General features: G+C 44.9%; 1 protein-coding gene across 1 annotated transcript in view; it reads left to right on the plus strand.

The window, feature by feature from the left end:
- The window catches only part of SAMHD1 (SAM and HD domain containing deoxynucleoside triphosphate triphosphohydrolase 1), a gene marked incomplete in the record, with an annotated part of 1,343,678 nt that overhangs the window by 882,614 nt on the left and 448,286 nt on the right, over nucleotides 1-12,778 (plus strand). Inside the window, 1 exon segment of the mRNA XM_044090179.1 lies at nucleotides 9,217-9,332. Coding sequence (XP_043946114.1) covers nucleotides 9,217-9,332 — 116 coding nt within the window.

The following is a 12,778-nucleotide window of genomic DNA, read 5'->3' on the forward strand; positions in this document are numbered from 1 at the left end:
CCTACTAATGTGGACAGGTCCACCTCCACCCATGGTGTCTTTAGACCCTCCTCTTCTTTTTCTATTAAGGCCTTTACTAAATCCAAGGCAGCCAGGCATCCCAAGAGGCCTGTTTCACAGGGCCCATCTCCAGGTCCCATGCCTAAGAAACAGATACTTAAAATGGCTGAGGATTTAATTACTCTTATCAGAGGTTCTCAACCCCCTCCAGACAAGAGACCCAGAGTGGAGGAAGATTCTCCCTCTTCTGATCAGGGATCCATTTTATCAGAACAGTCTGATGCAGAGGAACACTCTTACTCCCCTTTTGAGGATTCGGATGCAGAGCAGTCCATCCCTTCTGTATCCCCTCCTGAGGATTTTTCCTTTGGGGAAACCTTACACACCTTGAGGGAACACTTCCATTGGGAAGGCCAAGACTTTTCAGATTCCAAGAAAAGACTTAGGGAATTCCTTTTGTTACCCCAACACAGACCTCTGGTGATACCCCCTGTTTTGGACATACTGGATGATGTTTATTCGGAGGCTTGCCTTAACCCGGATTCTCTGCCTCCTGCACCAGTCAAGCCTGATAGGCATTACAGAGTACCCAACTCTCACCAATTTCTTTTCAAAAGCCATAATGCTGACCCTGAAACCATTTCACAAGGCCCCAAGGGATTGAAGGCCTCCACTGCCAAGAATCCACTTCCTGCAGAAAGGGAGTCAAGATCTTTAGAAAGGTGGGGAAAAAAGGTATATACCTCGGCCACCCTAGCCATGAGGGCCTTAAATTGTCAGTTTCATATGCTTAAATATCAACAGTTTCTGTTATCACAATTAAGGAGTAAAATGTCTCAACATGAACAACCAGATTTAAAGGAGTTACAGGATATGATGCATAGTGCAGAGCAAGTGGGTAAACACACTTTACAATGTGGTTATGATGCCCTAGAGGCTTCAAGTAGAGCGGCTGCTACAGGATCAGTCATTCGCAGACATGCCTGGCTTAGAGAACAAAACTTGCCTGATCATGTGAAAGCTAAACTTCTAGGTGCTCCTTTACAAAAGGATGTGCTGTTTGGTACTAATGCTGAGGAGATACTGCGGAAAATGGAAGAAAAAGCCAAATCTATGCAAACTGTCAAAGCCTTTTTACAGGTCCAACCACCACGTTTTAGCAGAAATTGGCCTTCAAAAAACTGGTCCTTTCCAGCCACTGACAAGCCCCGAAGAAGTAGATACAGACGCACAAGGGGCAGAGGGCAATCACAAGGATCATATAGAGGACGACAATGGCAAACTCCAGCACCAAGAGGTGGCGAGGACAGTGCACAACAATACAGGAAGCAAACCCAATGACTCCCTCATTTCCATGCCAACCACGTCTCAGCTGGCAGCACCTTTGGGAGGAAAGCTAGCATTATTTGCAGGCAATTGGCATATTGTCACAACAGACAAATGGATCCTGGACATTATAAACAGAGGCTACAAATTTCATTTTCACACTCTTCCAAAAATGAGAGGCATGCCAAACCTGCCACAGAATCAAAGGGCAGAGGCACAACTACAAATTTCAAAGCTCATAAGCATGAGAGCTATTCAAGAGGTACCTACTCACGAACAAGGTCAAGGTTTTTATTCAAGACTTTTTCTGGTACCAAGGAAAGGAACCGACTGGAGACCTATTTTGGACTTATCCATCCTAAACACATTTCTACTGCACAAAATTCAAGATGCTCACATTACAGCAACTTCTTCCCATGTTGGGCAAGGAGTTTTGGCTGGTAACATTGGACCTCAAGGAGGCATATCTGCATGTCCCAATCAGACAAAGCTGCAGAAGATACCTCAGATTTCTTGCAGGTTCAATCCACTATCAATTCTCTGCATTGCCCTTTGGCTTATCTACTGCGCCCAGAGTATTCACAAAGTGCCTGGCATCAGTGATTACCTACTGCAGACTTCAAGGGATACAAATTTACCCTTATTTGGACGACTGCCTGATCCAAGCGGACAGCAAACACTTACTTCTGGAACATCTGGCATATGTGACACGGTTATGCATTCTCTGGGATACACAATCAACAAAGAGAAATCAAGGCTAACACCATCTCAGAAAATAACTTTCCTGGGTGCCAACTTGGACACAAACACCCAAATGGCCTATCTTACGCCAGAAAAACAGGGGCAACTATCTCAGTACTTCAAAATACTAGCAAAAAGTACCAGGCTTACTGCAAGGAAAATCCTGCAGGCGCTGGGATTCATGGCATCTTGCATTCTTTTAATCCCATTTGCAAAGCTGCATATGAGGAAACTTCACTGGTACCTAAAAAACCTATGGTCTCAACACAGTCACAGTTTGGAAACAATAATACCAATAATCCCATGTTTGCAAAAGGAATTTCTATGGTGGGCCCAAGCATGTCAAGCAAACACAGGCCTCCCATTCTGCAAGCCTCAAGCAAAGCAAGTTATCACAACAGACGCCTCAGATTACGCCTGGGGGGCTCACATGACGGACAGGTGCATCCAGGGCAAATGGTCCCAAAAGGAAAAGCACCTTCACATCAATCAAAAAGAAATGCTAGCAGTAATAAATGCAATTACAGCTTTCAAGGACTTCCTGCATCCAGGACAATTACTGATAAGAACAGACAACACCACAGTAATGTGGTACATAAACAAACAAGGAGGAACACATTCATACCCCTTGTGCAGACTAGCCATGACTCTTTGGAACTTGGCTCTGGAATGGCAAATCGAACTTCAAGCACAGTACCTGCCAGGATTGGAAAACACGCTGGCAGACAAGTTAAGCAGAAATATGACAGATCCACACGAATGGAAGTTACATCCTCAGGTGTTTACAGAAATAACCTAAGTGTGGGGGAGGCCAGACATGGATCTTTTTGCCTCCCACAGGAATCATCAATTGGAAAAGTTTTGTTCAAGGACCTTCCATCCAAAGGCCTGGAGAGTGGATGCCCTTTCATTCAGCTGGACAGCATGGACAGTTTACGCATTCCCACCTCTGCCTCTTCTGCCCAAGGTACTTTTGAAAGCAAGAGCAGACAGACCGAAGATGATACTGATTGCTCCAGATTGGCCAAGGCAACACTGGTACCCACTGCTGAGGAGCCTAACACATACTCCTCCCTGGTCCCTGCCTCTAATGCCTCTTCTGCTGACTCAGCACAGCTACAAAACTCTTCACAGTCAGCTGAAAACACTCAATCTCGCAGCATGGAAAATTCCTTAACACCACAACAGACCCTGCTCTCCAAGGAGGTGCAGGATGTCATTTTGGAGGCCAGAAGGCCATCTACTAGAAAAGCTTACTCCGCAAAATGGAAGCGGTTTTGCTCATGAAATGAGAAAAAAGGCCAGGACCCTAGTAAACTGAACTTGCCTCAGGTATTACAGTATCTAGCTGAGCTACTGAACAGTGGACTTTCATTTTCTTCCATAAAAATCCATGCCTCAGCCATTTCTGCAGAATTCAACACAGATCCTCCTTTATTTTCTCACCCACTCTTGCGACAGTTCCTCAGAGGGGCTAAGAATATAAGACCACCAAGGCAACAACCAATACCAGCTTGGGATCTTAATTACATACTAGAAAAATTAACATTGCCTCCTTTTGAACCAGCTGCCTCAACAGATTTGCAATATTTGTCCTGGAAAACTGCCTTCCTTCTGGCGATCACTTCAGCTTGTAGAGTTTCGGAGCTACAGGCCCTCATGGCGGTGCAGCCCTTTCTCATTTTTCATCAGGACAGGGTTTCCCTTCGTACCAACCCATCATTTATGCCTAAAGTGGTATCTAGGGTAGCTTTAAATCAAGCCATACACCTTCCTACCTTTTATCCCAATCCTCAAAACAAAGGGGAAAGGCTGCTACATTCTTTAGACATCCATAGGCAGCTACGTTACTATTTGGACAGAACAAAGTCCTTCAGGAAATCAGAACAACTCTTTGTGTCCTATGCTGTAGGGGCTCAAGGGAAGCCAGTTTCCAAGCAGACTATTTCAAAGTGGATAGGCCACTGCATACGGTTTTGTTATTCCTATCATGGGAAATCTGTTCCTACAGGTATCAGATCACACTCCACCAGGGCCACAGCTACCTCTACAGCCTTCCTCAGAGGGTTCCTACCAAAGATATTTTGGAGGCAGCCACTTGGAGTTCTGTACATACCTTCACAAAACACTACCACCTGCCTTTATATTCCAGAACAAGAGCAGGCTTTGCCACTGCTGTTTTGCAGGGCATTCTGGCTCAACCCAGTTCCTCTTAGTACCTACCACCCTGTGCGTAGCTTTGGGACTCTACCCATGTGATTACTGCAGCTGTATGCACGATGAACATAGTACAGTTTTGTACCTACCATAAATGTAGATGTTCGAGTGCTAATACAGCTGCAGTACAGGTTTCCCTCCCTCCTTCCCCACTTGGTAAAGGCATGGGGTCTAACTACCTCTTCATACAACCTCACTGGGTTATCCTTCTATGGTTTATTTGCTTGCAACTACTGATTTTGGATTATTTTGCATTGCTTGTATATTCTTATAAGCATAATTTATGTATTGCCTTCCTTTTGGGGGCACCTGACATCTGGGGCAAGAAAGACTGGAGAACATGGCGTCGGCTGTGTCTTATATACTCTGGCCTCACTGACGTCAGAAGAGAAAGCGACGACAACCGACGCCGGACCAAGACTTTGGAATTCGGCCGACCGAGGGACCGCCTGACGGCAGAAAACCCATATGTGATTACTGCAGCTGTATTAGCACTCGAACATCTACATTTATGGTAGGTACAAAACTGTACTTTGCCTAGGGTACACAGTAAACAAAAAGAAGTCAAAACTAATACCCTCGCAACAGATAATATTCCTGGGTGCCAGCTTAAATACAACGGCCCAGATGGCTTGCCTCACGCCAGACAAACAAAAACAATTGACTCAATACTTCAAAAGGATAGCAACTTTTACCCAGCTCACTGCAAGGAAAATCCTGCAGGCATTGGGGTTCATGGCATCATGCATTCAACTAATCCCATATGCAAACCTGCATATGAGAAAATTACAATGGTACCTGAAAAGTGTATGGTCTCAACACAGACACAGCCTCGAAACAAGTATACCTATCATTCCTTGCCTTCAAAAAGAGTTCCTATGGTGGGCTCAAGCATGTCAAATAAACAAGGGTCTTCCTTTCGTCTTACCTCCAGCAAACCAAACCATGACAACAGATTCTTCAGACTACGCCTGGGGAGCACACATGGCAGGACAGTGCATACAGGGCAAATGGTCTGCAAAACAAATTCATCTTCACATCAACCAAAAGGAGATGCTAGCTGTGCATAATGCACTGACAGCCTTCAAGGACCTCTTACATCCAGGACAACTTCTAATAAGGACAGACAACACCACAGTTATGTGGTACATAAACAAACAGGGAGGAACACACTCCTACCCTTTATGCAGACAGGCTATGACCTTATGGAACACAGCATTGACCTACCAAGTACAATTACAAGCACAATTCCTGCCAGGAAAGGAAAACATTTTGGCAGACGAATTAAGCAGAAATATGGCAGACCCTCACGAGTGGAGACTACACCCACAAGTATTTTCAATGATAACTCAAAGATGGGGATGTCCAGACATAGATCTATTTGCCTCCCCCAACAATTGCCAATTACAAAAATTCTGCACAAGGACTTATCACTCCCTAGCCTGGAAAGTGGACTCTCTATCATTCAGTTGGACAACACTGACAGTCTATGCCTTCCCTCCACTACCTCTATTGACCAAGGTATTATTGAAGGTCAGATCAGAGAGACCACAAATGATCCTCATTGCTCCGGACTGGCCATGCCAGCACTGGTACCCATTGCTAAGGAACTTGACTCACAGCCCTCCATGGATCTTGCCTCAATTCCCACTACTGTTGACTCAGAAAAACTCTCAAACCCGTCACAGCCAGCTCAGAACTTTAAATTTAGCTGCATGGAGAATACCTTAAATTATCAATCAACACTTCTCTCAAAGGACGTCCTGAATGTCATTTTTGAGGACAGGAGGCCCAGCACCATGAAGACTTACTCAGACAAATGGAAAAGATTTTGTGCATGGCACCAGGCTAAAGGTCAAAATCCCTGGATACCAAACATTCCTCACATACTGCAATACCTAACTGAGATGCTACACAAAGGCCTTTCCTTCTCCTCCATTAAGATCCATGCTTCAGCCATTTCAGCTCAATATAATACGGATCCTCCAATTTTCTCACACCCTTTGCTTAGGCAGTTTCTCAGAGGGGCTAAGAATATAAGATCCCCCCAGAAAACCACCAACACCAACTTGGGACCTGAACTTCATTTTAGAAAAGTAACACTGCCTCCTTTCGAACCAGCCTTCTCAGCAGAACTACAATACTTGTCTTGGAAAACAGCCTTGTTACTGGCTATTACCTCAGCACGCAGGGTCTCAGAACTGCAGGCACTTATGGCAGTGGAACCTTTCATCATTTTCCATCAGGACAGAGTCTCTTTACGAACTAACCCTACCTTCATGCCCAAGGTAGTATCTAGTGTGGCTTTGAATCAGACCATTCATTTACCCACCTTTTATCCTAACCCACAGAATAAAGGAGAAAGGCTCCTTCACTCTTTGGACATTCACAGACAGCTACGTTACTATTTAGATAACACAAAGATCTTCAGAAAAACTGACCAACTCTTTGTATCATATGCTGCAGGTTCACAAGGAAAGGCTATTTCAAAACAGACCATCTCCAAATGGATAGCACATTGCATCCACTTTTGCTACTCGCACCATGGGAAGGCAGTGCCTGTCAATATTAGATTCCATTCTACCAGGGCTACTGCAACCTCAGCAGCCTTTCTCAGAGGGGTTCCAACCAAAGACATTCTGGAGGCAGCTACTTGGAGTTCAGTGCACACCTTTACCAAGCACTACCACCTTCCATTATACTCAAAAACCAGAGCTGTTTTTGCCACTGCAGTTCTGCAGGGCATCCTAGCATCACCTAACCCAGTTTAGTACCAGCCACCCTAACATAGCTTTGGGATTCTACCCAAGTGTGATGACTGCAGCAGTATAGCACAATGAACATAGTACAGTTTTGTACCTACCATAAATGTAGATGTTCGAGTGGTTATACTGCTGCAGTCCAGGTTACCCTCCCTCCATCCCCTCTACATACCAGGGTCTTAGTTACAATTCCATGTACATCAATCAGTTGGAAGCATGTCTATATGGTGTATTTGCTAACAGCTAGTACTATTGCTTATCTACTAAGATATTGTTGCATAGCTATTGTATTGCCTTCCTATTTGGGGGCACGTGACATCTGGGGCAAGAAAAACTGAAGAAAATGGCGTCGGCTGTCTCTTTTATACCCCTGTCGCACTGACGTCAGGGAGGAGGCGACAGCAACCGATGCCGGACCAGGACTTTGGGATTCGACCGACTGCGGGACCGCCTGACGACAGGATAACCCAAGTGTGATGACTGCAGCAGTATAACCACTCAAACATCTACATTTATGGTAGGTCCAAAACTGTACTTTCTCTCACCCTCTCATCAAACAGATCTTGAGAGGGGCTAACAGCTTAAGGCCCCCTAGGAGAGCACCCACCCCTGCCTGGGACCTTAACTTTGTACTGGAAAACCTCACGCTTCCCCCTTTTGAACCTGCAGTTTTAGCAGAGTTGAAATTCCTTTCTTGGAAAACAGCCTTGCTTTTAGCCATAACCTCAGCTAGAAGATTGTCTGAGTTACAGGCACTAATGGCTGTGGAACCCTTCATTATTTTCCATGCTGACAGGGTTTCCCTAAGGCTAACCCATCCTTTATGCCTAAGGTGGTCTCCAGTGTGGCTCTAAACCAAGCCATACATTTGCCAACCTTCTTCCCTAATCCTCAAAGTAAAGGGGAAAGGATCCTGCACTCCTTGGACGTGCACAGACAGCTCAGGTTCTACCTTGACAGGACTAAACCTTTCAGAAAAATCTGACCAGCTGCCAGTCAGCTTTGCTACAGGGGCAGAGGGCAAGGCCATTTCAAAGCAAACCATTTCCAAATGAATAGCACACTGCATCCCTTTCTGCTACAAGCACCATGGAAAACCTACCCCACAGGGGATCAGAACACATTCCACTAGGGCTACTTCCACCTCTACAGCATTTATCAAGGGAGTCCTACCAGGGACATTCTGGAACCTGCAACCTGGAGTTCTGTATACACCTTAACCAAGCTTTACAACACTTACCTATTTTTTTCTAAATCCAGAGCTGGATTTGCTACAGCAGTCTTACAAGGCCTGCTAGCCAGCCCTAACTCCTCTTGACTGCCTCCACCCTTCCTCAGCTTTGGGAATCAACCCAAGTGTGATGACTGAAACACGAAAGACATAGTACAGTCGTGTACACTTACCATAGATATAGATGTTCAAGTGCATTCACTGTTGCAGTCCTGGTTTCCCTCCCTCCAGCCCCCTGTTTTTCTCTATCCTTTCTACCTATCCTCTTTATGGCCATTTTTTATGGCAGTGGTATTTACTTTTTACTGGTGGTGTTCCACACCATGTACTAGCTTCCTATTTGGGGGGCTCCTGACATCTGGGGCAAGAAAAAAATGATGTAATAGCGTCGGCTGCCTGTTTTATACTCTTGACGACCTGATGTCATGGAAGAAGTGACAGCATCCGATGCAGAAATCCCAAGACTCTGGTATTCGGGCCGACTGAGGGCTACCTGCAGGCAGATAACCCAAGTGTGATGACTGCAACAGTGAATACACTCGAACATCTACATTTATGGTAAGTGTACACAACTGTACTTTTGTCCTAGGTGGAATTGAGGAACACTCTGCAAGGGCCTCCACCTTTTAGCTGTTCATCTGATAGTAATTTTTTTTACCATTCGCTCAAGATGAGGAGAGCATATTTCCACTTGTTAAATTCTTATTTAACAGGAAACCTGCCAATATCTACTCCTTTGGTCAGGAGTGGAATGCATGCTTACACGCAAGGTTTTTTTTTTTTATCCATATAAGTAAGGGACTGAGTTTTTATTGTTTTAAATGGTACTTATAGCAGAGTGTATGTAAGATGTTTAAGATTACCTTTATGTAAAACGACAAGTACTTTAGCTTGCTTGAAGAAAGAAAAGTGAACAAAGGCGTCTCTCTTTATTTCTAGGATGACTGAAGCTTTCCTTAAAGCAGACCCATATATTCTAATAGAAGGCAAACATGGAAAGAAGCATACAATATCAACTGCTATAGATGATATGGAGGCTTATACAAAACTTACAGGTGAGAGAGAATGCTTTTATTATTGATGTAATGTTTCAGCAGTTAAGTAGTTTCCTGTGAAACGGACCATGAAGAGTTAGACATTGTGCTTGCAGGTAGTTGAACAATTTAATGTTCATTGTGTTTTTAAGTTCCACAGTTTGTTCTTTTACTGAAAGAGAGGACTGGAGTAGGGAAGGAGTTCTGAGCTGTCCTGTTACTCAACTTATTCATTCACATCAATCAGCCCTATTCTTGTCAAGAGTCAGGTAGTAGGGAGCAAGTCAAGTTGTCCTACAAGGCGACCTACCTCTCCCTCTTCATCTGCTCTTCCATGCTCTGTTATTGCTGTCTAATGAGGAGAAGTGTGGTCTCACGGTCTGGATATACCAGGACAGCACAAGCTTGTTGGGCTCACTCTCCATTGGGTGTGTAACACCTACCTTCCCATAGGTGTCACCCATGTGGTGAGCCAGAATCTCCTGCTTGTCTCAAGGATGGGTAAGCTAGCAGTGCTTCTTCACTCTCATCCTTCTGTGCCAGCTGCTTATTTGCATCCAAGCCATTAATTGAACTCTGTCTTCCTGCACCACATTCAGGACTTTTATTTTTTCTAATGCCAGACAAACCATCACGCTTTAAAAACTGTTCTGCCTGAAGACACAAGATCCCTCCTCAAAACCGCCACTCTTTTTTTTTTTTTTTTTGGCTTGGGGGCCCCTTATCTTCAGGCAGATTGTAACTTTTGTGTTGCTTTTTAGAACCATGCACGGTAAGAGGGGAAAAACTAATAATCAAGGGTTTGCTTCTCCCACATACAGAGGCTTCCACATCCACTATGTTTTCTGAAGCAGGACCTCCATCATCTTCTCCCAGTACAGAGAAGAGGAAGGAGAATAGACAGGTGTAAAGAAAAACACAGAGAAGTCTGTAGAAAAAAAAGGAGGATAAGACAAATCAAGAAAACTGGGTCTGATACTGAAAACTTCGAGGTAGTCTGATCCACCTATCAGTCTGGTCCGAACTCCCTCCCTTAGAGCTACCTTTTCTCTGCAGTGTGAGCCATCAGCTGCAGTCAACAGTCCTACAACATCAACTACCCTCTAGACCCACATTGGTAGCTTTGTCATTGAGGTCGGGATAACCTCCAGATGTCTCACAGATTTGGAAGTCAACCGAATGATGAGAAATTTTTTCAGGACACAGATCAAACTGGAAATCCTCCCAGTACCATGGGGAATAGGCCCATCAACCCTGCAACACTTTACTCCAGCACCAGTCCACATTTCGGATCCATTTCTTACTGGTTCTAACCCTTTTAGTGCACATTAGTCAGATCCGACAGTCCGAGATTCTTCAGCTTCGACTATGTCCCTTACTCTCTTGATTTAGATGTTATTGGGTTGAGATGAGTCCCAGAGCTGAAGTGTTGGTGTTGGAGCACTGACAGTGGAGTTGACCCAGAAGTTCTCTGAGCTGTTCTCCCCTTGGTGCCTCGGCACATGATAGCTCTTGTCTGAAGTTCTCCTCTGAGCTAATCTCCATTGGAACAGGGAAGCTTCCCAAGTTAGTTGAGAAAGGAAATACTTCTTCCACTCTAAAGTCAGTGGCGGCTTTTGAGGCTGTGGAAAAGGCTTTGACTGGTCCAAGAAGGCAGGTGTATGCAGAATTCAGATCCATTTCTACAACTAGTGGAACCTGTTTCTTATACTTCTCATTCTGGTCTACAGGGACAGTCAGAACCCATGGGCTTCGAAACAGCTTGACACTCGAACTGCCAGTCTGATTACTGTCATTTTCCATCAGAACCTCATGAGACATGTTCTGAGAAAACAGACATGCAAGTGGAAGCACATAGACTCCTCTGCTGAGTCTGTCACTGATGGCATGGATTTGGATGAGAGAGAAGGATCCCTCTGATCCCCTAAGAAGATATTACATTTTGGGGACATCCTAGAATTGATGAAACAAAAGGGGGGATGGTTCACTGAAACTCCTTCTCTGAATGAGTCCATATTTCTTGAAGCGTTTGGTTTTAGCCCATCTTCATCCTGGATGGGTTCCCCCTCCTGATGCACTTATAGATCTCATGGCACAGAGGGCATGGAAGGACCCTGATATTACAGAGCCAATCCCTGAAAAAAGTAGACTGAATCCTAGTAGCCCCAAAAGATAAAAAGCAATGGTGTAAAAACCCTCCAGTAGATGCCATGCTACCAGCAGCAGCCATGAAGAAAGAACTGGCTGAGGAGAGTTCTTCTGTCCATCCCCCCTAATGGAGTTGAGGTCCTTGGACAGACTAAGGAAAGTAATTTATGCTTCAACAACCTTTACAGTCTGGGAGTTGAATTACCTTGTACACTTGATTCATTTCCAAAGGGACTTCAGGAAGTGTCCAAGGCTCTTACCATTGAATGTCCAAAAGACAATGGACAGCCAAATGTCTACCCTACAATCTACATCTGATGTTGCCATGTGCCTGCTTTCCAGCATAGCAGATGGCACTGCAAGAGCAGCTGGTAGAGGCATTACCATGCATCGTCATGTGTGGATGCGACTTTACAACTTTGCGGAAAGCTTCAAGGCATTTTTTATTAATCCCCCTTTCAATGGCTCCACACTGTTTGGACCCAAAGTAAAATAGATTCTTACAAGGAGTGAGCAAAGCAGTAAGACCCTTTCTGCTGTAGAAATATGTTTCTTCACTCCACAGAAATCCTACTCCAGGAATGAAGGGGGGGGGTGAGAAAATGTGGATTAGAAAATCGGAGGGTTTTCACCGTGAAACTCCTGGGGGTGGTACATCAACAAGCAAGGGGGACTAGGTCTTCCTGTGCAGACTGGCCATACAAGCATGGGAGTTGGCTACTCAATCCAATATAACACTACAGGCAGTGTACATCCCATCACAGAACAACAATTAGGCGGATGCTGTCAGCTGATCATTGTCTCAAAATCACGAATGGATGTTATGCAAAGATGTTTTCCTGGACATAGTTCACCAGTGGGGCACACCACAGATAGATCTCTTTGCCTTCTGTCAGAACAGACAACTACAAGTATTCTGCTCAAGGTCCCCTTCCCCACAAGCTTGAAGAGTGGATGCCTTCTAAATTTCCTGGAAGGGAATGTCCCTGTATGCATTCCCCCCTTCCCCCTAATACAAAAGGTCCTGCTGGAAATTCAGCAGGACATGCCAGAAATCTTGTTGGTGACCCCCTTTTGGCCAAGGCAGCACTGGTCCCCCCTTCTTTTGTCACTAGCCAAGGGCAATCATCGCAAGTTGCCTGACAAGGTGGACCTCATCACACAACAGACGGGATCTCTCATCCACCCACACCTGTAAACTCTTGGCTTTACCCTGTGGGCGATAAACTTTTGATCACTTTTAGATACCTTTATACAGAGGACGTGCTATCTGTCTTGCAGGAGGCCAGGAAACCTACTACTGGGAGATCCTATTTATC

This window comes from Protopterus annectens, chromosome 12.part0 (genome assembly GCF_019279795.1).
Source record: "Protopterus annectens isolate FY-2018-M chromosome 12.part0, PAN1.0, whole genome shotgun sequence".
Lineage (NCBI taxonomy): Eukaryota > Metazoa > Chordata > Ceratodontiformes > Protopteridae > Protopterus > Protopterus annectens.